Source organism: Agelaius tricolor, unplaced genomic scaffold (assembly GCF_023055355.1).
Source record: "Agelaius tricolor isolate 1412-34295 unplaced genomic scaffold, bAgeTri1.0.p SCAF_37, whole genome shotgun sequence".
Lineage (NCBI taxonomy): Eukaryota > Metazoa > Chordata > Aves > Passeriformes > Icteridae > Agelaius > Agelaius tricolor.
This window is the reverse complement of record NW_027269297.1, coordinates 4,142,468-4,169,105: the sequence shown is the minus strand read 5'-3', so window position 1 is coordinate 4,169,105 and position 26,638 is coordinate 4,142,468. Positions and strand designations below refer to the sequence as shown.

At 58.0% G+C, this 26,638-nt stretch overlaps 4 protein-coding genes across 4 annotated transcripts; 3 read left to right on the top strand and 1 right to left on the bottom strand.

Annotated features, from left to right (window-relative positions):
- Positions 1-883: 883 nt before the first annotated feature.
- POLE3 (DNA polymerase epsilon 3, accessory subunit) lies at positions 884-3,494 on the top strand. The gene is made up of 5 exons (XM_071453654.1): positions 884-990; positions 1,155-1,230; positions 1,845-1,930; positions 2,586-2,704; positions 3,177-3,494. Exons 2-5 carry the CDS (start codon positions 1,165-1,167, stop codon positions 3,335-3,337), a joined length of 432 nt encoding a protein of 143 aa, XP_071309755.1. The 5' UTR covers positions 884-990; positions 1,155-1,164; the 3' UTR covers positions 3,338-3,494.
- A 2,254-nt stretch (positions 3,495-5,748) lies between these two features.
- Positions 5,749-13,622, top strand: ALAD (aminolevulinate dehydratase). The gene is made up of 12 exons (XM_071453645.1): positions 5,749-5,881; positions 9,106-9,247; positions 9,410-9,460; positions 10,161-10,257; positions 10,590-10,725; positions 11,121-11,204; positions 11,333-11,421; positions 11,714-11,769; positions 12,417-12,504; positions 13,066-13,152; positions 13,282-13,411; positions 13,491-13,622. Exons 2-12 carry the CDS (start codon positions 9,135-9,137, stop codon positions 13,562-13,564), a joined length of 1,005 nt encoding a protein of 334 aa, XP_071309746.1. The 5' UTR covers positions 5,749-5,881; positions 9,106-9,134; the 3' UTR covers positions 13,565-13,622.
- A 545-nt stretch (positions 13,623-14,167) lies between these two features.
- Positions 14,168-15,035, top strand: HDHD3 (haloacid dehalogenase like hydrolase domain containing 3). The gene has a single exon (XM_071453646.1). It carries the CDS (start codon positions 14,168-14,170, stop codon positions 14,882-14,884), a length of 717 nt encoding a protein of 238 aa, XP_071309747.1. The 3' UTR covers positions 14,885-15,035.
- A 378-nt stretch (positions 15,036-15,413) lies between these two features.
- BSPRY (B-box and SPRY domain containing) lies at positions 15,414-25,996 on the bottom strand. Its single transcript, XM_071453644.1, has 6 exons — positions 25,928-25,996; positions 25,012-25,110; positions 23,888-24,118; positions 22,244-22,269; positions 21,007-21,131; positions 15,414-16,979 (listed from the first exon to the last, which is right to left on the bottom strand). Exons 1-6 carry the CDS (start codon positions 25,949-25,951, stop codon positions 16,447-16,449), a joined length of 1,038 nt encoding a protein of 345 aa, XP_071309745.1. The 5' UTR covers positions 25,952-25,996; the 3' UTR covers positions 15,414-16,446.
- Between the last annotated feature and the right edge of the window lie 642 nt (positions 25,997-26,638).

Below are 26,638 nucleotides of genomic sequence, written 5' to 3'. Positions count from 1 at the left end.
AGGGAGTTGGAGATTGGACATCTGGGATCTTAAATTTATGACCCTTCAAGGGTGTTGAAGCAAGCAGAAAATGCAGAGGAGATTAAGGCCTGGAAAGCTGGAGATTCCCTGACTGAGAAAAAGATCATAAAAGTAATAAAGTATATGGACCAGATTAGCGTGAAGAGTGAGAAATTAACCACCAAGAGCAGATAGAACGGTAAGTAATGAAGAGAATTATGTAACCTAGAGCCAATGAATGCTAATTTGTTTTCTAAAAATGCATAAATAAGTGGAAAAGTTTTGTATCTGTGTCCATGCAGAGGATGGAGCTTTGTCAGCCACACATTCTTGGCTGAGGATACAGTAATGCCTTACTAACAGTAAGTTACTAACAGTGTCACACAGCCTTAGAGGGAGCCTTACTGATCCCAAGGACTTTGGGGGACCTTGGGAACAATTCCACAAGCACCAGCTCTGTCCCAGGGCCGCACCAGCTCCCCCTCCCAGGCTGTGCCTGTGCCTGGCCCTGCTCTCAGCCCTGACAGCCCCTCAGCAACCCCCAGTGACAGCAGTGTGACCACCTGAGCCTGTCCCTGCACCTGAACCTGTCCTTGTCCCTTTACCTACACCTGAACCTGTCCTTGTCCCTTCACCTACACCTGAGCCTGTCCCCGCACCTGAACCTGTCCTTTCACCTGCACCTGTCCCTGCACCATCACCTGAACTTGTCCCTGCACCTGTCTCTGTCCCCTCACCTGGCCTTACACCTACACTTGTCCCTACACCTTTAGCTATGTCTGTCCCTATCCCTGCCCTTATCCTGTTCCTATGCCTGCCTCTCCTCCTTGTCTTTCTCCCTCTCCTTCTTTTGCTTTTGCTTTTCCTTTCCTTTCCTTTCCCTTCCCACTCCTGTTGCCGCCCCTCAGGCGCCGCCGCCATTTCCCGCCGTGTGGGCAGGGCCGCGGTGCGCGCCGGGAGCGGGCGGGGCGGCGGCGGAGCGCGGGCTGGGTACGGCCGGGCCGGGCGGGGATCGCCGTGTCCTGAGGGGATCCCCCTGTCCTGAGGGGACCCCGCCGTGTCCCACCGCGATCCCCCTGTTCTGAGGGACTCCTGCCGTGTCCCGCCGGGATCCCGCCCATCCCCGCGCCCCTGACGCCGTGTTTGCCTTGCAGGAGGCCCAGGATGGCGGAGAGACCGGAGGACCTGAACCTGCCCAACGCCGTCATCACCCGCATCATCAAGGAGGCGGTGGGTGCCGGGCCCCGCGGAGATCCAGCGGAGCCCCGGGAGATCCCGGCCCCGGGCGGCCCCGGCCCCGGCCCGTGCTGTGTCCCCGCCCGCGGGGCTCTGCCCTGGGCTGTCCCCCTCGGGCACCGGGGCTGCGGCCCCCTCACTGCAGCGTCCCAGGGGATGCAGCTGCACCGGTGCAGCTCCACAGCAGCGCAGCTCCCGCGGTGGCACTGTGTGAACCAGGCCCCCCCAAAACTTCAGCACACAAGTCCATGTCTGTATAAAAATCCAGAATAATTCCCAGTGGTTAGTTTAGTTTGGAGCTGTGAGGTGTTGCTGGGTGGGTCTGGGCCTGGCAGGTATGTCAGGAGCTGGGCAGTCACAGGATGAGTTACCTGCAGACGGTGGCCAGACCCCACATTCCAGTCACTGGGTTCTGCTCAGCTCTGCCTTTGGGGGACACATTCCTACTGCCCTGGGCTTCCAGTGGGAGCAGAGCTCCTGTGACAGCAACCCCAGAGCAGTTCCCAGTTCTTCTGAGCCCTCTGAGTGCCTTAACATGCTGACACTTGAATTATGTGAGTTTAAGTCGTTTTTAGCAGCTGCTGATAAAAGTTGTATTTGTTTTTCAGCTTCCTGATGGAGTCAATATTTCCAAAGAAGCCCGGAGCGCGATCTCCCGAGCAGCGAGTGTGTTTGTGCTGTATGCAACCTCATGGTAAGGACTTGGTGCAGCAGTCACTGGGGCACTTGATTGATAATTCATCTCTGCTGGCCTAGGGACTCTTTCCCAGTGTTGGTTTTCTGTATTGCCTGTTTATATAAATAAACCAGTCTGCCAGGCTGCAACAGGTGGGCTTGGGCTGATCAGAGCAGCCCATGGGAAGGTAGCTGGGCTCTGGACACAGCCACACCCCAAAAAGAGGAGTCCCAAACTGCCATTAACCTTAGAGCGTGGCTGCACAGCCTTCCTGGCAAAGGCAGGGGCACTTGACTCACTGTCAAGCTCTTCATCATGAAGCTGTGTTAGGGCAAGAGCTGTCACAGAGGACACAGTCACATTTTGGGGTGGCTCGGCATATTCTCTGCAGGCAGTCACTTCTCTAGTGTCAGGTGCTACTAGGGCTGTGTGGAACTGTCACAGCCAAGGTTCAGGCTTTCTCCTGCTCATAGAAAAGGTCTGTGCAAGCAGAAACTAACACTGTGGGAAAGCACAGACAGTCAGTGTAAACAAAAATGTCTCAAACCTCCTTTAGTAAATGATAAAAAAACCCCTAAATGTTTAGGGGATGGCTTTTTAAAGTTGCTTATGACTTTATTAAAGATGGAATTGCTAACAGTTCCCAATTACCTCTCATTTTGGTTCTGCCTAGTGCAAATAACTTTGCCATGAAGGGGAAGAGGAAAACCCTGAATGCTGGGGACGTGCTCTCTGCCATGGAGGAGATGGAGTTCCAGAGATTCGTGGCCCCTCTGAAGGAATCCCTGGAAGGTACCGTGCTCTGTGGGTGTCCAGGGACTCTGAGAGGCACTGAGTCCTGCTTTCCTCCAACCTGGACAAGCAACACTTATTGCCTGTCTTGTTTCTCTTCTCTTTGCCCAGCATCCTACTCTGCAGTTTGCCTGGGGAGTAACTAATGTGCACCTTAACGGGACTGGGATAACATTATTGCACAACTGATGAGGATTGAGAAAGTCTCATCTGCTCTCACTCCCCTATTATGTTATCTAAGGAAAGCCGTAGGTGCTGCCTGTAAATGTGACCTCCTGCATCCTTTTCAGCATTTTTCTGCTGAAATTTAACCTGATTTCCTATGGAGCTGCTCAGCACAGCTCAGCTCGTAGGGTGAGTTGTGCTCTGAGTTCCCTGCTCCCCTCCAAAGCCAGGAGAGCAAGTGGATGTTGGACCTCAGCCACTGACCTGTCTGTGCCAGAGCCAAGGCCTCACTGTTCCTCTCCTCCAGTTTACAGGCGGGAGCAGAAAGGAAAGAAAGAGGCCAGGAAAGATAAAGACAAGAAGGCAGACTCGGAGGAGCAAGATAAGAGCCGAGAGGAGGACAATGATGACGATGATGAAAGGATGGAGGAGGAAGAACAAAACGATGAGGAAGAGGTGGACAACTGAGCTGGCCCGTGGGCAGGGGCTGGGGTGTGCTCAGAGGGATGTAAATGCTGTAAATCGACCTTGCTGCATGCCCTCGGGTATCCATTAGAGCATTGTACTGCCCCTCTGTGGCCTATCCCTTTTGTTATTTGTACATAAAGGACTGTGCTGAAGCTTTTCTGTGGCAGGGTGGCTCCTCCCTGTGCCTGGAGGGCTTTGACCCTCCCCAGGCTCTGGGCAGGCACTTCCTGGGCTTTTGATGCTGGGCTGGCTCTGAAGGAGAGGAAAAAAGCACTGGTGGGTGCTCAGTGCAGAAACTGGCCAGGAGAACATGAGACTCTTGAAGATGAGGGGCTGAATCCATTCACAGGTCACTTCTGGGGTGTAGGATGTAGCTGATGATGTCCAGAGGCTTGGGAGCTGCACATTGAAGCTTTTGATCCAGTTGAGTTGTTTTTTTCCCTTTGTTTCCTTGCATCCTGGCTGTGCCTTCTCTCCCTGTTGTACTGTGAGTGACACTGTGTCCTCCAGCCTCAGCAGCAGCACAGGGTGACTCTACAGGGACCATGAGTTCACTCACTGACTCACCCAAACTAACCCAAATCTGAAAAACACACAGTGCTGACGGGGTAAACTGTACACTGACAGTGTCTTTGAGAGACAAAGAGGAGACTGATTCAAAATCTGGAGCACAAGGAGGGCTCAGATGAGGAGCAGGGCTGAAAACAGGTGGCTTTGTGCAGTGCTGGGGGTGACAGGTCAGTGTCACACCGGGGTCTGGTGGTCTCAGCAGCAGCAAGCTGAAATGTGCTAGAACAGAGTGGTGAATTGTGGTTGTCTTTTCCCCTTTTCCCAATGGGGATGGGCTAATTCCATCCAGGTCCCTCTGTAGCCTTCGCTGGTCATCCCATGGATGCCTCTGGGAGGGCAGCAGGGCAGGGTCTGCCCACCCAGGGGGCCCATGTGGTTTCACAAAAGGCTCCTGCAAGAAGGAAGGGTTGAGAGAAGCTCTTGGTATCCCTTGTGCTAGTGTAGGTTTGTGCTTTTCCACTTGAACTCGTAGTTCTAATGCCTTTCTCCCTCAGAAAGTTTTAGATACATTTAAAACCCCCAGGTTTTGATGATGTGCAGTTTTAAAATAGCACTTGTGAGGAATCCTGGATCCTTTCCACCAAAAAATGGTGGCAGCTGCCCACAAGAACCACTCTGCCTTCCTGCTTTTCTGGCTCCTGGATTTTCACACGCACACAAGCCCAGCTTCTGAAAAGAACTGAACCAACACCGATTTTCTGCTGTCTAGTTTCTGCTGGCATTCAGTCAGGCTGTGGAAAGCCTGAGCTGATGATGTGTTCCTCACATTTCTGATCAACACCCACCTTCCAGCTCTTTTCCTCTCTTTTTTTTTCTCTTCAGCACATATCTGGGGTGCATATTCTGGAAGGGAATGAGATCTAAATAAAAGCCAGATTTTTTTTTTTTTTTTTTTTTTTTTTTTTTACAGAAATGGGAGTCTCGTATTTTGGTCAGTTATAAAATGAGCAGGTTGTGGTTGCATAAGTGGGATGGGAGCAGGAAATGCTCTGGAAAATGGTTTCTGGAGCAGCTGGCATGGAGGAGGATGAGGGGAGGATGAAGGCTGCTGCAGCCCGGCCTCAGTGTGAGAGGAGGGAGGGACTGTGGAAAGAAGGAGGGGATTTCCAGGTCACGGATATTTGCTGGGGGAAGGAGCTGTCAACTCGCCCCAGGGAGGTTCCAGGCTGGGGGGGAAGATCCAGGATCTGAATCCAGGGTTTCTGCACTGGAGCGAGCCAGGGAATGATGCTTTGGTGGGGGAGCTGCAGAATTCCTGCACTAAACCTGATCCTGGCATCTCCCCTGCTCTGAGGGACCAAGGCAGGGGTCTGGGTTTCCCCCAGCACCCCAAACCCTGCTCCAGGTGCCTCTGCAGCACCCCAAACCCTGCTCCACACCACCACAGCCTCTCAGCCATGCTCCTTAGACCAAACCCTCACAGCAGCCCAGTGCCCTGTCCCAGCCACTCCAGAATCCTAAAACCTGGCTCCAGGTCCTCCCACAGCACCCTAGAACTGGACTGCATAGACCTCCAGCCCCCCAAAACCCTGCTCCATTTCCCCCTCAGCACTCAAAACCTGGCTCTGGGTCCTGCACGACCCCAGAGCTTTGCTCCAGCCCCCATGAACCCCTAAAACCTGCCTTCTGCCCCCCATCATCCCAAAAGCCCTGCTCCACGCCCCCCAGAACCCCAAAACCTGGCTCTGAGTGCCCCTGCAGCACTCCGGGACTGGATTGCTTGGCCCCAGCACCCAGAGCTGCCCTCGCAGCACCCCGAGGCCGTGCCCCGTGTCCCCCCCCGGGCCCATCCCTGCCGCAGACCCCAAATCCCGGCTCCGCCACCGCCCCCGTCTCTCCGCGCCGCCTTTCCCGCGCTCCGCCGCGAGCGACACTTCCCGCCAGCCCCTCCGCGGGGGCGGGGCTATGCTGATTGTGGGCGTGGTTATGCAAATCGAGGACACTGTCGCACGGCCGGAGCGGACGCGCTGATCGGTGAGTGCCGGGACCGGGACCGGGAACCGGACCGGGAGCGGGGCTGGGAGCGGGCACCGGAGCTGGGGCCGGAGCGTCCGCCCCTCCTCCGCTCCCCGACCTCAGCCCCTTGCAGGGCTGCCGGGGAATCACTCCAGAGACGGGGCCTGGCCGCGCTTGGGTGCAGGCAGGAAGAGGAGCCGCGGGTAACGCAGGAAGGACAGCCCGGGTTTTGCTCGGTTTTGCTCAGTTTTGCTCCGTTTTTGCTCCATTTTTGCTCGGTAACCGTGGCAACGGCGGGGGACGCACCGAGCAGCGTGTGATGCTGCGAGCTGGCGTCGGTCCTGAGTTCCCGCTTGTCCTGGGGTGCAATTCCAGACTCCTGAGCATCCCCATTCCCGTCCTGGAGCGGGAAACCTGCCCTAACAGCTTGACCTTCGTAGGTAGCTCTTAATTAACCCTGTAATAGCTTGGCCTTCGTTAGTGGCTGTTAATTAACCCACAGCTCCGTTGTCTGCCTGGGGAGTTCCACTTTCCTAGAACACCCCGGTCCGTCCCCAGCTGGGATTTTGGGAGCCCGCATGTCCCTGGGATTTAGCTAAATAATTGTGCTCACGTCTGAGGCCACGTGTGCTTGTATGTCCTGAAATGCTGGGACACCTCTTGCTGCCAAGATGAGGCGAGACGAGGGAACGAACCCTCCCCGCTCGTGGGGGGCTGTCGGGAGCCGGAGCAGCGCCGGCTCTGCCTCCAGCCGTGCCGAGCATTGTCCGCCCGGTGCCGGTGCCGAGGGCCGGCGTGTGCCGGGTTCTCCCGTTGGGAAGGCGCTTCCCGTCCCTCGAGAGCAGCGAGGCACCCGGGCAGTGCCGCGGGCACGGGCTGGGCACCGCTGCGGGTTCGGCTGCTGCGGCTTTGGGCCGGCCCCAGTGGAAGGAGCAAGGGTGAAGCCGCTCTGCTGCCGACCTGTCCTTGAACTCCTCCGGCGTGCGCGGAGCAAAGAGCTTTAGAAAGTCAGGTTTGGGCCCGGAATGTTGGGGAAAGGTTAATTTGCTCTGCCCTGGCAGCCCCAGCCCAGGGTGGTGCAATGTCCCCGTGGCCCTGCCCTCCTGCCCCCGGCTGTGCCCCCCCGGTCCCGCCGGGTGCCCTGCGTGGGCAGCAGCTCGTCCTGGACGTGGGGCTGGGAAGGAGGACCCGGCCCACAGCCCGGGACCCACCCGTGCCGCTCTTATCTCGGCACTGCAATCCCAGCCGGTGCCGTCTCCTCCTCCTCCAGAGCGCGGTTTCGGGAGCTGTGGCCTCTATCTGTCCCATCCAGTCAGGTGCCTCTGGTCCCACCCGGCCCCCTCCCCTCCCTCGGGTGGGATTAACTGTTTAAAGCATTTTTTGGATTCTCGAGGTGGGTTTTGTTAACTGAGCCCTTTGTTTGCCATTGCCGGGAGCCCTGCCTGGAGCCAGGCGCCTGCTGGAGCTGCCAACTCCGGTTCACCCGAGGGCTGTCCCCTTCCCTGGAGCAAGGCCTGGGGCTGCAGCGTTCCAAGGGCTAAAAATGGCTTGCCAAGGGATGCCATGACGCTGCCAGGTTCCTGTCAGCTGCTCTGCATCCCCCACGAGCACCACCTGATGTTTTTATTGGGGTTTTTATACATGTAAACCTCTAACCACGAGGGGCCATTCCTCATCCCCAAGCAGAAGCAATTCCCTGGGGTATGAGAGGCTCGATTCCAGCCCTGGACTGAACACAATTCCCCTTTGTTCCAAGTGTCCTGTGCATTGGACTGCTCTGACACAGTTTGGCTCCATATTAGAACATCTTAAGGGTCTTGAGTGTGTAAAATAGGTGAAACACTTCATGTTAAAGGTTTTCCAGAAGAACTGAGCCATCTCCCAGCTCTGTTACTGGCTGGTGTAAAGTGTAAAGTTTTACACTGGCTGGTGCCAGTGTAAAACTTTGTCCCCTGGATTCTGTGCTGGGAGCTGGAGCTGTGCCTCCGGGAGGACTCTGATCCCACTCTGTTCTCCAGAGAGAGTTTGGATGCAGGCTGGGGGTCAGAGAGGTTTCCTGCCTGGGGAATCTCTCCTGGGATGGACCAAGGCTGCTCCATCTCCCTAGGGAAGCCCTGCCCTGCCCAGGACACTCACAGGAATCCACCTGCTCTTTCAGAATCCCATCTCAGCTCTGCTCCTGCCCACCTCCCTCGGGCTCAGCTCCCAAAGCCCCACACTCTTCAGCAGGAACTTTGCTTTGTCTCCCAGGGCACCCGAGCTCCTCTGCACAGGGCATTCAGGGGATGTGGCCCTGTGTGAGCAGCCAGCAGTCCCTGGAGCTGCTCTGAACAAACAATCCCTTGTTGGGGTCATGCAGCTGCTGCTCTGCACTGCAGCCAAACACCTCATCCCAGGAGAGCTCCCTTCCCACGGCCCCTTCCATCACATCCACCAGCAGCCTGGTGGTGGGAATTGAGCACTCAGGGAAATGTAATTCTTAATGGGCTGATCACAGAATTATTACTAGATCTGCTAGAGAGTAAAACATTGCTACAGAAGAAGCTTCAGCCATGAGATAGCTAATGATTGATTTATGTCTGAGTTTTGTTACCTCTGAAATCAGTTTTGCCAACTCCAGCAGTAAGCAGCCACTGGAGTTATTCACTGTGAGAGTTGTGTGAGAGCTTTAGAGCCCTGGATGGTCCTGTGCCTCTTTCCTCCGGTGCCCCTGGAGGTGCCCCTCTTCTGTAACTGCACCGTCACACTGCAGCCATAAATATGTAGTGCTACACAGAATCATGGAATGGTTTGGGTTGGAAGGGACCTTAAAGATCACACAGAGCAGCTCTGTATCCTCTCCATACAAAACCACAATTTCTCAGCACTAAGGAAAAGTAAAATGAATGAAGAATGACCCTCTTGGGGCTCAGGGAAAGGAACCTGCAGAGGGTAAATGTGGTTCTGCTGGGGGAGGTTGTCAGTGGCTGGAAATGGGGGTTTCATGCACAGAACTGGGAGGTTTGTGGGGAGGAGTCAGTGATACCCCTGTTAATGGGAAGGCCAGTGCTGTGACTGCTGATGGGGGTCCTGCAGCACCCCAGGGTGCCCAGGGTAGGTGAGGTGGAGCTGCCTGGGCTGCAGCTCATGGCCTGGCATGGGACAGGGTCAGTCCTGCAGGGGCTGCCTGGATCCCAGCCCCTCCTCACGTGTGCCAAGAGCAGCAGCTCACCAGGGCCCCTCTGTTTGTTTGGGTGTTTCAGAGTCTCCTTCCCTGAGAGCAGAGCCCACCATGCAGGCAGACTCCGTTCTCCACAGTGGTTACTTCCACCCCGTGCTGCGCTCCTGGCAGTGCACGGCCACCGCCTTCGATGCCTCCAACCTCATCTACCCCATCTTTGTCACGTGAGTAAGCCCAGCTCTTGGGGCAGGGATGGACCTGGCTCAGGGGGTCTGCCTGGGCCCATCCCTGTACCCCCTGAGCTCCTAAATAGGTGCAGAGCTCCTGTGGACAAGTCTGGGAGAGAGGCTTCCTTCTCATGTCTCTGTCCCATCCTCCTCCCACAGTGACAGCCCTGATGCCGTGGAGCCAATTCCCAGCCTTCCTGGACAAGCCAGGTATGAATCCAGCCCCCCAGTCATTGCTGTGCCCTTTGTCTGGGGAGGGTTCATTTATGCCCTGAGCATGAGCCAGGGGAGGCTTCCAACCCTCTGGTTCCTGCTTTGGAGATCTCCAGCATTAGGCAAAGTAGGAATGTTCATCCACTAAGGGAGTGGAGGGAATCATGCAGGCAATGCTGGAAAAGTGTCAGTACTGGGACGGACAGCACCAGGGGCTGGCTCTGTCCCACAGCACTCCCAGGCTGTGTGGGCTGGGCACACAGGGAGGCTGGAACTGAACAGGGTTTCCAGCAGCAGCCAGAAAACCTCTGCAAGGACGTGGATTTTGGTCCTGTACTGGATCCCACTGGACTGGCAGCTCCCCTCTGCATCTGCTGCACGTTAGCAGGGCTTTGGGCAGGGGAGCTGTGATGGGAAAGGGGCTGGAGCTGCACCAGGGACACCAAGATAAGGGATCCAAGGGCAGGGTATGCCCATCTCTCCAGAGCAGTGTCCCTGGCGGGCAGACAGCGCTCCTGGAGCCCCAGATAAGGGCTCAGATTGTTCCTCCCAGTGTTCAGGCAACACCTCCCCTGTACCTCCAGCCACTGCCTGGAGATGCTGGATTGCTCACAGGGCAGCAGCATCCCAGTCCCAGGGCAGCTCTCCCCACAGGGCAGGTCTGTGTGCCTGGCAGCTGCTGCCCTTTGCCCTGCAGGTATGGAGTGAACAAGCTGGAGGGGATGCTGCAGCCCCTTGTCAAAGACGGCCTCAAGTGTGTGCTCATCTTTGGGGTGCCCAGCAAGGTGCACAAGGTCAGTGCATGGGTGTGGGGGTGCTGGGAGAGCCACAGGGCTGTCAGAGCAATGGGGGGCTGGGGGGGGTCTCCTGATCAAACAGAAGCAGTTCAGGGTCTCTGCTGTGATATGATAGGATATTGCAGTGACACCCAGAAAGTCCCCAGAGCTCTGCAGGTGGCCCCAAAACCTGCCCTAGCTGCCCATCATCCTTTTCCCTCAGTGGGGTCCCACCATCCAGCCTTACAGGGTCCCACAGTTCAGGAAACGCTTCCTGGGCAGAGCTGCTGCCACAGAGGAGCCGGTGGGAAGTGTCAGCTGTGCATGCTGAGGTGTTTGTGTCCTCACAGGACGAGAGAGGCAGTGCTGCTGATGCCGAGGGCACTCCTGCTATCCAGGCCATCAGGAAGATCCACTCCACCTTCCCAGAGCTGCTGATTGCCTGTGATGTCTGCCTGTGCCCTTACACCTCACATGGGCACTGTGGTGAGCAGGGGCCTCTGAGCCTTCTCCTGCCTCTGGGAGCCTCTGGGATTTGCCATTTTCTGCTGAGGGTTTGGCCAGCTCCTGCTCCAAGACTTGGATTCCCTGTGCTGCTGCAGTTGAGCCTGGGTGACCTCTCCTGGGTTTTGAGCACAGGGTGGGAGGCACAGGTGGTTCAGACCCTCCCTCAGGCCCCTGAGTCTGAGCACCCCTCTGTGTTCCCCATCTCTGCCTTCCCTTCCCTGGAGCACCCACATGCTGTGTCCAGTCCCCAGCAGGCTCCTGGTCCTTATCCACGTCCCTGCTGCTCTGAGCATCTCCTCAGCTTGTCCCCAGAGCCACACTGCCCCGGGGACTGAGCTGTCCTTCCGCTGTGTAACCCCAGGTTTGTCTCACAGGCATCCTGCGTGAGGATGGCACCATCCAGAATGAGCTCAGCTGCCAGCGCCTGGCCGAGGTGGCACTGGCTTATGCCAAAGCAGGTGGGGAGCCCTGGCAGTGACACCCCAGACTGGCTCTCAGAGCTGTCTCTCTCTGCTTTGGGCAGATCCAAAGCAGACTGGGCCTGGCTCTAACTGGGAGTGCTCCCCTGTGCTGTCTGTCCCTGCAGGCTGCCACATCGTGGCCCCCTCGGACATGATGGACGGGCGCATTGCAGCCATAAAGCAGGCACTGATCTCCAACGACCTGGGCAACAAGGTGAGCCAGGGCCTGTGTGTGCCACAGGCATGAGCCACCCCCATGGGAGGCTGCAGCACAGCGGGACAGGGCAAGGGGCAGGAAGGGCAAAGCCCCCTTGGTGCCACGGGCATTGCCCTGCCTGGCACACACAGGAGGGGAATGTCCTTGGCTGGGGGGGAATGCCCAGGCATGGTGAGGTGCCAGATGTGTGGCAGGGGGAGAGTGAAGCTGTGGGAGGGAATCTCTCCTGTCCCAGCACTGGGACATGGGCCTGAGCTCCCAGCCCTCACAGCCCCTCTCTGCCCTGCAGGTCTCAGTGATGAGCTACAGTGCCAAGTTTGCTTCGTGCTTCTACGGCCCCTTCAGGTGGGTCTGTCCCCCAGCCAGGTGTGCCCAGCTGGAGCCAGACTGGCTGGGAGTGCATTCCCAGGGAGTTATTTGGGAAAGGGGCTTGCCCAGGGCCTGGGCTGCACATGGGGCACACTGGTCACTTTTCAGCACCCTACTCCTACTTCTTCATGCAAAAAGGACTTGCCCAGAAGAGGCTGGCTGGCAGCAAGGTCACTGAAGGGTGATCTTCCATCCCAACCCTTCACCTGCTCGGGTGCTGGTGGCAATGCAGGCAAAAGGAGCTGCCTACAGCTTCCAGGAGCAGTCAGGAATCAGCAGTCAGTGCTGCCCCATAGGGTGACATCAAGGACAAGCCTCAGCTGAGTCAGCTGCTAGAACAGCCTGACCCTGGCATGGTATCCCCAAGGAATCGACCTTGGAAAAGAGCCTGACATAATTTTACCCAAATTCTGGGCATGAGGGGGCAGTGGGTGTTGAAACAGCTCCCAGGGCCAGCCTGGGCCTGTAGGACCTCCCAGAGCAATCCCTGGGTTGCTGAACTGTGTTGGGAGTGCCCCCTTGCTCTGGCTCAGTGGCTCAGATGCTTGTCCTGGCCTGTCCTCGTGTTTCTGGAGCTGTACGAGGTGGGAGGCAGGGGTTCCTCACCCTCTGCCCCTCTGCAGGGACGCGGCGCTGTCCAAGCCTGCCTTTGGTGACCGGCGCTGTTACCAGCTGCCCCCGGGCGCCCGCGGGCTGGCCCTGCGTGCTGTGGTGAGTGTGGGGTGACTGTGGGCTGTGGGGGTACAGCTGTGGGGTGGGACACCCTCAGTGGGATGAGTATGGGCTGTGGGGTGGGACCCTCAGTGGAGTGAATATGGGCTGTGGAGTGGGACACCCGCAGTAGGGTGACTGTGGGCTGTGGGGTGGGACCTCCTCAGTGGGGTGAGTATGGGCTGTGGGGTTATGCCTGTGGGGTGGGACACGCTCACATAGGGCCTGGGTGATCGCACCCCACAGGGCTTGGGGCGAGCAAGAGCTTGGGAGGCAAATGGTCAATGGTGTTCCCCTTCCATGAGCCAAAGAAACACCAGGCCTGGCAGAGCTGGTCCCAGTGCGTGCCCGAGGGCTGAGCACTGGGAGCTGTGCAGTTGCTGTCCCCATGCCCTGCTTGGCTCGGGTGTCAGGTGCAGGGACACGAAGCCATCAGCTCTCCCCAGCCACCTTTGCCATGAGGGGCTCACAGCCTCCTGCGATCCCTCCTGGGGAAAACCACCACGGCTCCAAACTCCTGGGCAAAAACGAGCTGTTCTTGTCCCCACACTGCCATGGCAGGACCGGGACGTGCGGGAGGGCGCAGACACGCTGATGGTGAAGCCGGGGATGCCCTACCTGGATCTTGTGAGGGACGTCAAGGCTCGGGTGAGGCCCTGCGGGGCAGGGAGGGCTCTGGCTGGGGGCTGTGGGTTCTGTGTGCAGGGAGGGCGCTGGAGCACCGGGGGTGTGCAGAGGGCAGGCTGGGCTGTCCCCAGCACTGACCCGCTCCCGCAGCACCCCACGCACCCGCTGGCTGTGTACCACGTCTCGGGGGAGTTCGCCATGCTGTGGCACGGGGCGCAGGCCGGCGCCTTCAGCCTGGAGGCGGCGGTGCAGGAGGCGATCACGGCCTTCAGGCGCGCAGGTGAGGCTGCGACCCCCGTGTCCCCCTCTCTATGCCCCGTGTGCCCCCGGGCTGGCTCCAGCGTCTCGTCTCTCCGCAGGGGCCGACATCATCATCACCTACTTCACACCGCAGCTGCTGCGCTGGCTGCGGGAGGCGGCGGGCCGGCAGTGAGCGCGGCCATTGCGGCCGGGGCGGGTTCTCCGGGATGGGAGGGAATTCCGGTAGGGGCGGGTTCTCCGGGATGGGAGGGAATTCCGGTAGGGGCGGGTTCTCCAGTAGGGGTGGCCCTTCCGGGCAGCGGCGCAGGTGGGCCCCGGCACTGCGCGCCCCCCCAGCCCGCAGCCCCCGCGCACCGGGAGCTCGGCCCGGTGAGCGCCGGCACCGCCCCGCACCTACGGGACCCGCGGGGACACCAGCCCGCTCCAGCGGTGCTCCCGCCCCCGACACCCCGGCTGTGCCCCGGACACCCTCCCCCGACACCCCGGCCGTGCCCCTGACCCCCAGCCCGGATCCAGCCCCGGTGTCCCAGCTCGCCCCGTCTGCGGCACCCACGTGGGGAGTGTCACTGCCCCGGCCTGGCAGACTTTGCCCTGGCACTCGGAGCAGGGTTTGCCCTCCCTGCCGCGTCTCCGTGCTGACCCCAGAGGGGCCCTGAGCCCCGCCGGAGGGACACCGACGCTCGTACTGGGACGGACAAAAGGCCGGGGTGCCCGCAGCCCTCGGATGTGAGTGGCAGCGCGGGGCTCGGCGGTGTCCCCGGGCGCTGCCGAGGCCATGCTCAGGCTGCGCCTGCTGACGTGGGACGTGAAGGACACGCTGCTGCGGCTGCGGCAGCCCGTGGGCCAGAGCTACGCGGCCGAGGCTCGGGCCCAGGGGCTGCAGGTGCAGCCCGAGGCTCTGGGGCGCTCCTTCCGCGAAGTGTACGGAGCCCAGAGCCGGCGCTTCCCCAACTACGGCCACGGCCAGGGGCTCAGCTCCCGGCAATGGTGGCTGGACGTTGTCAAACAGAGCTTCAGGCTCTCGGGCGTGCAGGATGAGGCAGCCCTGACGAAGCTGGCAGAGAAGCTTTACCGCGACTACTGCAGCTCCAACACCTGGGAGCTGCTGCCGGGAGCCGCCGAGACCCTGAGCCGGTGCCGCCAGCTCGGCTTCCGCATGGGAGTGGTGTCCAACTTCGACGGGCGGCTGGAAGCCATCCTCTCGCACTGCAACCTGCGGCACCACTTCGAGTTCGTGCTCACCTCCGAGGCCGCGGGCTTCGCCAAGCCGGACGGGAGGATCTTCGAGCAGGCGCTGCGGCTCGGCGGGGCCCGGCCCGAGCAGGCGGCTCACATCGGCGATGACTACAGCCGGGATTACCGGGCGGCCCGGGCCGCGGGCATGCACAGCTTCCTGCTGCGGGCGGCCGGGCAGGCCGAGGGGCCCGAGGTGCCCCCCGAGCACGTCCTGCCCACGCTCAGCCACCTCCTGGCTCGCATCGAGAAGGAGTAGCTGCGGTTCGGAGGGCTCCAGTGCTGCTGCCAGTGCTGAACTGTCCTGACCTGAGATTTCTTGCTGCCAGGTGGGCAGGGAAGAGCAGCAAGTCTGGGCTGCCCTATGGAGCAGGAGGAGTGTTCATGCAATAAAACATTTCTGATGCCCAGCAGTGGAGCAGATGTGTTTCATGGCTCTAAGAACACCACAGAAGGTCAGCTGTGGTGTCTTCCCCTAACAGGGCTGGGACTGGGTCACTGCAGAGGTTGATTCTGGCAGGAGATGGAGGCAGATACTGAGGTTTATCCCTTCTCACTCACCCCCAGGACAGGCCTAAACATCTCCCAGTGCAAGTGGTGGCCCTGTCCCAGGGAAGCTTTGCCCACACAGAGCACCCAGGACACCCCTGCCCAGGCCCTGCACCCTCAGTGTACCCCAGCTTTGCCACCTCACCAATATCCCCCCCTTCCCAACAGCAGTAGGCAGGCAGGAGGTGCCTGCAGGTCTCCTGCTGTGGGAAAAATAGCTTGGAACCGGGAAATTTTACTTAATGAATTGCCAATTAACAAACTTTACTGATTCGAGTAGTGAGAAATAAAGATGACCCTTTAAAGATGATTTTAAACCCCTTTCTCTGGCTCAACTCCAGGCCTACACCTCTTCCTCCCTGCCTGCTGCCATCAGCTCCCCATGTTTGCACCACGTTACACTCAAACCCCACTGCCTTGGTACACTCAGTTTTGGTTTCTTTCTGCTGGTCTTTGCTTATTCCTCTGCCTGGACATGGCCACAGCCCCTCAGCAGTGCCCCTGTCCCAGCATGGCTCCCCCACAGGGGACAGCCCCCTGTGCTATCCCTGCCCTGCAGTGGGGTAGCTCCTTGCAAAAGCGTCTCCAGCTGTGTCCCAGTCAGGGAATGCCAGAATCATTAAGGCTGCAAAAGACCTTAAGGCTGGAAAACACCTTGAGTCCAGTTGTTCCCCCAACACTGCCTAGGCCACCATTAAACCATGTCCTCAAGTGCCACATCCACAGTGCATTTTGAACCCCTCCAGGGTTGGTGACTCCATCACTGTCTTGGGCAGCCTGTGCCAGGGGCTGACCACCCTTCCTTCCAGTGAAGGAATTTTCTCCATGATCCAACCTAAACCTCTCCTGGCACAACTTGAAGCCGTTCCCTCCTGTCCTTTCACCATTGCTTGGGAGCAGAGCCTGACCCCCCTGGCTCCTCCCTCTTGCCAAGGAGTTGTAGAGCACACTATGTCCCTTTCCATGGGCCTCCTCCCTGCCACTTCTCCATACATATCTCTCACTATTTCTCCTCTTTTTTCCAGCCCACCCGCAGACTGGAAAGCTGCCTTTGGTGGGGCAGAAATCACACAATTCACCTAGGAGCAGCTGGCCCAGGCAGGCACTCCCAGACCACTCACCCCAGCAGAGGATGTAGACTCTGGGACGAGAGGAAAGCTGCAGAGAACACACAAGGACAGGTGTAGTGTGAAGGCAGGTGTTGTCTGAAGGGCCCTGGACACAGCCCACAGCCCTGCCCAGGCTCCCTTCCCCCGGGCACTGCACACACAGTCACACACGGGGGCCGAGTGAGATGCTCTGGTGTGCCACGGCAAAGACAGGGAACACGGGCTCCAGGAAGGCCTGGCGGTGGGAGAAGAGGATGGTGCAGGAGTCAGGGTCATAGAAGAGCAGCTCCCCCCCTGCAAAGTCCAGCAGGACCCCGATCTCTGCCGGGGCCTTGATCAGCTCCACGGGCTGGGGCTGCCCCGCGTGCAGGAACCGGAATTCTTTGTCGTAGCGTGAGAACACCCAGGAGGCGGCGTTGAAGCCCAGGCGGCCTTCGTTGGCAGAGCCCTTCCTGGGCACAGAGCTGTAGCACACCCCCAGCTTGTAGGCACAGCTCTGCTCCACGCTGACCTTCCAGGCACACACCCCTGAGTGGAAAGGAGCAGTGGCCAAAGCGTTGGGCCAGTGGTCAAAGCGCTCGGGGCAGCCCGAGTCCACCTTTGCTTTCTTGGGGCTGAAGGTCAGGGTTCTCTTGTCTTCTGACAGGCTGAGGTGAGGGCTCAGGGTTTTCTCATCGATGTGAATCTCCTGTGAGCCTGCAAGAGAAGCCATGTGATGAGCTCAGATGCAGTGGCCACCACCTGAAGCACCTGAGGTAGTCATGGCTGTGAGAAACACAAGCACAACCACCCTCTCCTCACACAGCGCTCCTGGGGCCCCTCTGCTCCCCGGGGTGACAGTGCTGGGGCTCAGGCTGGGTGCCAGAGCTTCTCCTCTCAGCCAGGGCCAGAACAAGGCAGAGACTCACCAAAGCCCAGACTCACCAGACACCTCTCCACCTTGCTCATCTTCCTCTGACCCTGGCCTGACTCCTCACAGAACAGAACTTAGCAGGTTTGGCTCACCTCACTTTTGGGAGAGATCCAAACTTAGTTCCTGTCCTTTCCCATCCCCATGGTGGGTGAGCAGGACCTGGCTGCTCCTCCCCCAGCCAGGGAAGCCAAGAGCCTGGCAAGCCTGGGAGGGCTGTGTGCAGAAAACCTGCAAAGCTGGAAAAACAGGACTGGAGAGGGCCGGGCAGGGAAATCTCTTTCATGCTACAAAGCCCCAGGTGTTGATCAACCCGCCCTGAGGTGCTGGGAGCAGCACAGGGAGCTGGCACCAGGCTTAGAGCTGAGCCTGGCTGTGACTGGATCTGGCTTAGCAGTGAAAGAAGAGGGTGCCCAGCTGCACAAACCCAGCCAGTAGCAGCCCAGGCTGGCCAGAGGACAGAGCACCCACTGTGGGTCTGCACCACTACAAAATCATGGAATCACAGGACTGTCAAGGTTGGAAAAGATCTCTAAGATCATGGTGCCCTGCCCTGGCTGCATGCTTCCCCCTGAGACCCCTCTGTGGGTTTGCAGCTGTGGAACTGCAGAAGTGTGTCCCTCAGTCCCTAAATTTATGAAGCAGGGGTGAGGCTGATGCCCAGCAGACTCATCTGCTCCTGAGGAGACCCAGTTCCTGCCAGCAGGTGCCCCTCCTGGTCCTGCCTTCCCCCACCCTCACTTTATTAATTTTGGGTCTTAAACCACCATGGAAACAGGGCTGGAGGGGTGACTCAGTGGCTCTGCCATCCCTGCCAGCAGCTCTACTGCATCATGCCAGTGCCAGCCATTGCCCAACACCTTCTGCTCAGCATCCAGGGCACAGCACAATGAGCCCTTAAAGAACCAAAGGATGACCTCAACAGGGTCATCCCAGAGCCCAGACCTGCTCCAGGACCCAGGTCAGCATCCCTCTAGCAGCAAACAGCACCCAGCAGCAGCAGCAGCAATGCTCCAGGGTTTCCTCAGGCTGCACCTGCCCAGGTGCTCCCTGGCAGATGAACAGAGGCTGAATTATCCCTGTGCAAATCAGTGCCATGCACCTGTGCATGTTAGATAGGAGTTATTGCAAGCAAGAGTGAGCCCAAAGAGGAGCTGAAGCCAGCACTTCCTTCAGCAGGAGCTGCCAGCCTCATTCATCTGATGATTTATTTCCCCACACAGCAGCCAAAGCTGAGCTCTCCACAGGGCTCGGGGCTGCCCACGCTGCTGCTGTGCAGGGCGGCTTTCCAGGAAGCCAAAGCTGCTCTGAATTCAAAGAAAACTCAGCAGCACCAGACTTTATCTTCCTCTGGCAGAAGGAGGGCACTAAACCTCCTGTTGTGTCACACACAGCTGACCTAGGGCTGCATCCTGGTGGCCCACAGCGCCCCAGTGACACCCACACTGCTCTGCTGTGGAGCTGCAGTTCCAGGGGAGCATCTGAGGGAGGGGAAGTGCTGGCAAAATAACAGCACAGTAATTCAGATCAGCAAATTTTGCCCCTCACACAAGTGTTTTGTCATGATTAAAGCTGGATTTTCACATATAATTCTGATGAATGATTCCACTGAATTCATCTCGCCCCCAAGTCTGTTTTCTCTGTGTCCTGTATCCATCAGGGTGGCCTTGGGACATGAGGGATACTGGGACAATAAATTCCCATGGTTAACAGCTCTGGGAAGCACATTTGTGTGAGCTGCAGCACATCTGGCTGCTTTTAAAAATCCAAGTTCCCATGAACTGAGATCCCTCCAAAAACGGTGCCAGGAGATTTACATCATCTTGTGGTGCAGGGAAGAATCTGCCAACCCCAAATAGAAGTGATGCAGAAGGCTGGATGCCAGGTGAAGGCATCAAAGGAATGATGTTTATTTTTGAAAGTGAAATAGAGGCCCTTTTGCAGCTACTTTCCAAGTATTTTAGAGGTTATGGAGTGAGCCATCAAGGCTTGGAATTTTCTGTTTTCAAGCAAATAAACAAGACAGCCACCTGCTCACCTGCTTTTGGGAGAAGGGACCACAGAGTGACACTTCACATTACTGTGTCTTAAGGCAAGCTCAGACCACTGCTGTTAATATTAAATCTCCAAGGCTTGGTCCAGGGTGGCCTGGGGACTGATGAGATCCACAAGGATACACCAGGCATCCTCAGCATGCGGTAATGACATGTGAAATGTAACCACACACTCAAAAAAACCCAAAGAGAATGAAATTCCTGTGTAATAAGTGCATCAGCACACCCACCACAAGAATCAAATGCCCTAAAGTCATTACATTTCACAAGGATACTGTTGGGAGAGGAATCCTTACAAAAATTCTGTCCCAGCAAAGGAAATTAGGGAAAGGGTTCCTGTTTGACTCCACAGCTCTGAACATTGAGAACCTGCTTCACTGATTCTTTGAGGAAGAATATCTTCACTGAATGGGCTGTTAAATAATGGAAGGGGCTGCCCAGGTGGTGGAATGACCATCCCTGGAGGTGTCCAAGGCACAGCTGGACCTGGCACTCAGTGCTCTGGGCTGGGTGACAAGGTGGTGATCACAGGATGGACTGGATGGTCTTAGAGGTCTTTTCCAACCTGAACAACTCTGGGATTCTGTGACACTGTCAATGCACCACTGCAGGGACTGGCAGAGAATCACAGAGTGATTTGGGCTGGAAGGGACCCTAAAGATCACCTAGTCCCAACCCCTGCAGGGCCACTTTCCTCAACTGCCAGCACTCAGAGATTCCAAAGAGGGAAATTAATCACAAAGGGAGAACACCAGAATTTGCAGTAAACACATGATGGTAGTGCTTGATAGGCATAGACTCTCAAGCTAATACTTCAAACCATGAGAGCAATAAAAGCCTGAAGTGCAGACTTTGGAGACGGGCCTGGAAACAGGGAAAAACTGGAAACAGCTCATCAGAATCACAGCAAGATGAGCAGAAATCAGAAGTTTGTACAGCAGCTTTGGAAAAACCACACTAGGGATTGTTCACAAGGCAAATTATGAAGGACATTGCCATCTCTGAGAAACAAAAAGTGCATTTGAAATACTCTAACAGACTGAAACCAGAGTAAAAGCAAACATTTCACAAGCAGCCATTCAAGCACATCACAGCCAGGGGAAAAATGTCTTTCCCTGCTTAACACAGCCAGCACCAACCAGGTAAACCAGTCCCAGAGCCTGTCAGTGGCCTGGCCAATGCCTCAGCTGCACAGCAGGGGCTGAGCCAGAGCACAAACATCTCCAGAACCACCAGCTCGTGCAAGCCACAACCTCATCCTGTGATCAGAACACTGCTCCATCTACTCACTGCCCCCTGCACTGAGCAGTATCACAGACACCCCCCAGAAGAAATCACCCTCTCAAAGTCCCCAGCAGCCCAATGCTAAACATTGTGAACAGAGATTTCTGTGACAGAGATTCCCACAGCAGCATCAGCTTTACTGCTGTCACCCAGAAACTCAGGAAACAGCAAAAGAAACCACACAATGTTAAAGCCACAGAGCTGATAAAATACGTAATATTTTCAAACTCCAGTTCTTCCTCAAGCCACAACTGCTTGGAGCCACCCCTACATCTCCCACAGCTGCTGCTGCCTCCCTGAATGGGCTCCAAGAAACAAGGAGGGGCTGGGAGAGCAGAGGGGCAGGACACAGTGTGAGGAAGTTTGGACACAGCGTGAGGGAGTTTGGACACAGCGTGAGGGAGCTTCTCTGGGCACAACACAAGAGAGGGTGCAGGAATCCCTGGAGCATGAGAGATCTGAGCAAGACACTGACCTGTGAGGCAGTAGAGCACAGCACAGGCCCACAGTCGATGCAGCAGTGGACTCTGAACACAGCTCTGATTAAAGTTTAACTTCAGGGACTCCTGGGGCTCCAAGATTCCCTCCGCCAGCTCTGTCCTAGCAAAGGAAAACAGGAGCTGTTTCAAAATACAATGATTTATTGTGCTGGGAGGTGTTTAAAAGATTACAAGGAGGTATGGCAGAGGTTAAAGAGGAGCTCTGGCTGCAGAGAGACCACAGCAGGGGTGTCTGGGCCAGCTCTCAGCCCGAGTGATACTTTCGGTTGGCTCTGCTCACAGTTCCTGGTGAAAGGGCTGCAGTGTTGTAAAACACATCCCAGCAGCCTGAGTCAACAGCTCCTCACTCAGCAGACACAGGGTAAATAAATGTGTCTGAGAGCAGCCATCAGGGTACCAGGGGAGCACAATGAACAGGCAGAGAATCAGATTTCCTCTATTGCCACGGTCTGGGCACAGAGCAAGCCAGGACACCAGGTTTCACCTGCACAGAGCCAGGGCTTTGCTGGCTCCTGTGGCCTGCAGAACTCCTGGTTGTGAGGACAGGCTGTGGCACAGGCTGCTGGGGATGTGCTGGGGCACACTCCATACTCTCCACAGGCACAAATACCCCTACAGGCCCTCTGGGCAGCACAGTGCAGCCAGGGCCAGCACCCTCACAGCAGCCACTGAAATATATAACTCGAATAAAATTAAATAGATTAAATAGAAACACAGCCACCAAGGTGCTTCCTCAGGAAGGGCAGCCCAGTGTCAGTGATGGGGCTGCTGGGGACACTGGGACCTGCAGCTGGCTCTCCCTGCCCGTGCAGAGCTGGGGAGATGCCGGGCCAGCCACCCCCTACACGGAGCACAGACCATCCCAGCTGCTGCCAACAGCCTGGCACAGGCCTGATCCATCCCCCAGCAAGCCCTGGGGTTTTCTAAGGAGCTGCAAAAGTTCTCCCAGAAGCAAGGACTGCTGATCTGGGAAAGCACATGGAGCATCCCCAGGTGCAGCACAGCACAAGGAGCAGAGACAAGAGGCCACGCTGGCATCTCTGTGCTCTGTCCTTGTCCTCAACAAAAGCAGCACGAGGGACAAAGGAGGTGTCATGGGGTGCCTGAGTCATGGCACACAGCACAGGAGCTGTGGGGATGCAGGTGTGGAGCAGGAGCAGGGAAAGCTTGGAGCAGGGTCAGGGAAAGGACCAGGAGCAGCCAGGTACTGACCTCTCGAAGATCTCTTGTTCTGCACGCTGGGGACAAGGAGAGAAAGAATCATCAGAGCTTAAATCCCCACAGAAGACACCCCAAACACAGCAAGCCCAGGACCTGGGGAGCGGTGTTCCCCTTCCTGACCCAGAGAAGCCACCCCTCACCCCAACCCCAGCCCTGGGGAGCAGCAGGAGCATCCAACATCCGTTTTCTTCACCTGCAGCATTCCCAACTCTGAAAATGAGTGGGAATGGCTGAAGGCAACACATTACACATGTGGCTGGGACACTGTCTGCTGCTCCCTCTCTGTCCCCACCCCACTAGGGCAGGCTGCAGGAACAGCCTGTGCTCCCAGCAAACAACCCCAGGGCTTCCAGCAAAGGAGGGAGGCTGCAGAGGGACTAAGCCAAGAGTCAGGTGACTTCATGGTCAGTCCCACTTGTTTCTGTACCTGCTGGGCATCAGGCACTCTCAAGGTACAGCAAAGTGATAAGAAAATACCTGATCCCTGCTCAAATCCAAGCAGTGCACTTTGCATGCCTTCAGCTTTCCTGTGGCATGCCATGTGTTGATTCCAGATAGGCACAAGTACCAACACTGACAGCACAAGGTGGAGAACACATGAAGCCCAAATTCCCTTCCAAAAGGAGAAACTGAGGGTGTGGCTGCTCTCTGCCACAGGCAGCTGATGGATCCTGGTCTCCATTCTCTCCTCTTTATGGTGCAGCTACAGCCCAGCACACTGAGGTGCTGGGGCAGGATAGGAACTGCCTTTCCCACCAAAGGAGCATCTGCCCTCTTTCCATGGGACTGGGTCTGTTTTCCAAGCCAAACCGCTGCTCCTCTCCTGACAAATTTACACGTGGGAAGCAGAGGCTGAGCATGGTGGTGGCAAGGCAGAGGTCCTGCTCACATCTAAAATGAGAGGAATCACTTGGGTGAACCCAGATGATTCAATAACCAGAGAAGGAACTGAGCAAGGGGAAGCACAGGCTGCTTTGCACGGCAAATGTCCCTAACAGGGCTAAGCCAGGCAACACAGGGGACTTTCCAGAAGAGCTGCAGGTGTTCCCAAGGGTCAGTTTTGATTAACTAGACACTAAAAAACTGGTGGCACAACTAACTGTTGTAAGAGCAGCTCACAACCCAGAGCTGTCCTGGCTGTCCAGCCTAAGGGCAACTACAAGGCCAGAATTTGGAGACCTGAATGTGGGTGGTTCTGGACCTCATTGCAAGCAAGAGCAGGATCGGGCAGAGCAGATGCTCTAGGAACCACCAGAAACCACAGGGGCTTATCAGGATCAGGTCAAGGAGGTTCCCTGAACCAGACCTGAAAATATCTGCAAATGGCCTGCCCAGGGAGGTGGTGGAGTCACCATCCGTGGGTGTGTTTAAAAAAAGCCTGGATGTGGCACTGGGTGCCAGGGTTTAGTTGAGGTGTTAGGGCATGGGTTGGACTTGATGATCTTTAAGGTCTCTTCCAACCCAGTGATTCTTTGTGTGATTTCTGTGATCCTTCACCTGTGAATTCTGTGAATTCTTGATGTCCTGCCCACCTCTGCCTCCCTGCTGGCAGCACAGCAGCTGCTGAACTCTGCATTCAAGCCCCATAACAAGATGTGCAGGTCAGCTCTGGGCTGCCTGACTCACAGTACTCACCAGCAGGCCCTGGTCATCCAGGTTGGTGATCATGTCCACCAGGTAGGTGCGGAGGGCACCCAGCTTGTGCAGAGCCTCTGTCCAGTGCACCTGCTGGGTGAGGATGCTCTGGTGTGCCCTCTCCTCCTCGGCATGCACCCTCTCCAGCAGCCGCTGCTCCTCGTTCTCGCAGGCCTTCCCCACCAGGAGCAGCCTCTGCACCACCAGCTCCCGCGCCGCGCTGGCCGCGCTCTGCCAGGCAAGGACACAGCGGGAGCATCAGCCCTGCCCCAGCCCCGAGCGCAGCCCCAGCTGCTCTGACCGTGCTCCTGGGGCTCAGCCATCGGTGCTACTCTGTAAACTGAGCCCACGGCACCATGTCAGCCCAAACCTGCCCCCCACTGCCTCCTCGGCCAGCCCCAGTACCTAAGTGACACCCTGCGAGGGACAAGAGTTCTGTCCTCAGCAAATCTCCAGAGATTCACTGTGGGTGAAGACAGGAGAACAGGCTGAGACAGCTGGGGGTGCTCAGCCTGAAGGAAAGACACCAGGGAGAACAAGGCACAGGCCCTTCCAGTGCCTAAAGGGGCTCCAGAACAGCCGGAAAGGGGCTTGGGACAAGAGAGAATGGCTTCCCACTGCCAGAGGGCAGGGTTAGATGGAATATTGGGAAGAAATTTTCCTTGCAAGGGCAGTGAGGTGCACAGGGTGCCCAGAGAAGCTGTGGCTGCACCTGCAAGTGTCCAAAGCCAGGCTGGATGGAACTTGGAGCAAGCTGGCACAGTGGGATGTGTCCCTGCCTATAGTAGGGGGTTGAAACTGAGTAGTTTTTAAGGTTCCTTCGAACCCAAACCAGTCTGGGATTCTATGATTCTATCACTGTCCTCTGTCCTCATCCTCAGTGACAAGGAACAAATAAAATAAACCTAGGAATTCTAAAGCACTGATCCTAGTAGGATGTGTGATTGTTGTACACTCACACCATTGTCTGTGCACATTTTCTAGGCAAATGAAGCAGGAATTCCAGGCACACCCTGGCATTCCATTTCCACAGCCGCATCCCGACGTTTCCTCCCCCCGGGAGCTGAGCATCCCTTCCGGGAACGGCGAGCAGGGAGCAGGCAGGGCCAGCCCCGGGGACTCACCTGGACGCCCTGGTCTTTGGCAGGCAGCACCTCGTCCACGTGCCGGGCGATGGCCGCGCTCTGCAGCTGGATCCGCTCACAGCGCTCCACGAGCTTGTTCTGGGGCACGGAGCAGTGCGGGGATGGGTGCGGAGATGGACGGGGCCCCGAGCCCCGGCAGACACCCCACACCCGGTCCCCTGCACCACCCCACAGAGAGCCCCCATCCCCTCGGGGGACCCCGAACAGCCCCACACCCACCAGGACCCCACAGCTCCCACACCTGTCGGGAGCCCTCGCAGAGACCCCGTCCCCATCCCTGGGTGGGCCCGCACCCGCCAGGGGCTCCTTCAGAGCACCCAGCTCCCCGTGGCAACCACCGGCACGGCCCCACCCGTGCCAGGGACCCCGCATGGCCCCACACAGCCCCAGGGACCCACACACCCTGCCAGGGACCCCCGCATGGCCCCACACAGCCCCAGGGACCCACACAGCCCCAGGGACCCCACACCCGGTCTGGGACCTCCACACCCTGCCTGGGACTGCCGCGGCCCCACACACCCCTAGGAACCCCACACAGCCCCAGGGACGTCCACACCCTACCAGGAACCTCCACACCCGGTCTGGGACCTCCACACCCTGCCAGGGACCCCCGCGGCCCAACACACCCTCAGGAACCCCACACCCCGTCCGGCACCTCCACACCCCGTCAGGGATCCCTATGGCCCCATACTCCCACCGGGACCCCCACACACACCCAGGGAGCCCCATATCACCCCAGGGACGCTCATACCCACCCAGGAGCCCCTACACTCCCCGCATGCCCGCCCGGACCCCCCGTCCCGCCGGAACTCCCCGGCCCCGCACGGCCCCTCTGCCCCCCCAGCCCCGGGCTCCCCTCAGCCAGCCCGGCCCGGCCCGGGGTCCCGCCGCTCACCCGCAGCCGCTCGGCCCGGGCCATGCTGTGCCCGCACCTGCCGCGGGGGCGGCGGCTCCGCCCGGCCGCGCTCGGCGCTCCCAGCTCGGCTCCGCCCCGCCCCGGCCCCGCCGGGAGCCGGCAGCGGGCGGTGGCACGGGCGGGACGGCGCCGGGGCCGCTGAGGGTGAGGGTGAGTGTGCGGCGGAGCCGGGCCGGGCCGGGCCGCGGGGCTGCCCCAGCGCAGGGACGCGGCTCTTCACAAACCTTTCCTCACAAACCCTTCCCGAGGGCTGCCCTGCCTCGCCCCTGCCAGCGGCACATGGCACTTGAGGGGCTCCCTCGGGATGCTCCCGTCACGGGGACCCGCGATGCTCCCATCGAACCCCACAGGGACACCCCCATCACAGGACCCAGAATGCTCCCACTGACCCTCACAAGGCCACCCCCATCCATAGAAACCCAGGATGCTCCCATTTAACCCCACAGGGACACCCCCATCCACAGAAACCTGCCAGCACCACCGTGGGGTCACACCCAGCTTCAGGAACCCAGGGTGTCCCCCATTCTCCCCAAAGCCAAACACCCTCCTCGAAGGGATGCTTATTGCCCCATGAGGATGGGGCAGCTCTGCTGGGGTCCCTGTGCTGCTGCTGTGGTTGTTGACATTCCTTATCCCAGGGCACAGGTTTCACTGCAGAGCCTGGACAGGTGGAGGCAGCAGCATGGCTTA

Coding starts and splice junctions, on each gene's coding strand:
- POLE3 (XM_071453654.1), top strand. CDS start 1,165: ATGGCGGAGAGACCGGAGGACCTGAACCTGCCCAACGCCGTCATCACC. Junction 1,931..2,585: donor GTGCTGTATGCAACCTCATG/GTAAGGACTTGG, acceptor GGTTCTGCCTAG/TGCAAATAACTTTGCCATGA. Junction 2,705..3,176: donor TCTGAAGGAATCCCTGGAAG/GTACCGTGCTCT, acceptor CCTCTCCTCCAG/TTTACAGGCGGGAGCAGAAA.
- BSPRY (XM_071453644.1), bottom strand. CDS start 25,951: ATGGCCCGGGCCGAGCGGCTGCGG. Junction 25,111..25,927: donor CCCGGGCCGAGCGGCTGCGG/GTGAGCGGCGGG, acceptor TCCGTGCCCCAG/AACAAGCTCGTGGAGCGCTG. Junction 24,119..25,011: donor CCAAAGACCAGGGCGTCCAG/GTGAGTCCCCGG, acceptor CTTGCCTGGCAG/AGCGCGGCCAGCGCGGCGCG.
- HDHD3 (XM_071453646.1), top strand. CDS start 14,168: ATGCTCAGGCTGCGCCTGCTGACGTGGGACGTGAAGGACACGCTGCTG.
- ALAD (XM_071453645.1), top strand. CDS start 9,135: ATGCAGGCAGACTCCGTTCTCCACAGTGGTTACTTCCACCCCGTGCTG. Junction 10,726..11,120: donor CACCTCACATGGGCACTGTG/GTGAGCAGGGGC, acceptor TTTGTCTCACAG/GCATCCTGCGTGAGGATGGC. Junction 11,770..12,416: donor TGCTTCTACGGCCCCTTCAG/GTGGGTCTGTCC, acceptor GCCCCTCTGCAG/GGACGCGGCGCTGTCCAAGC.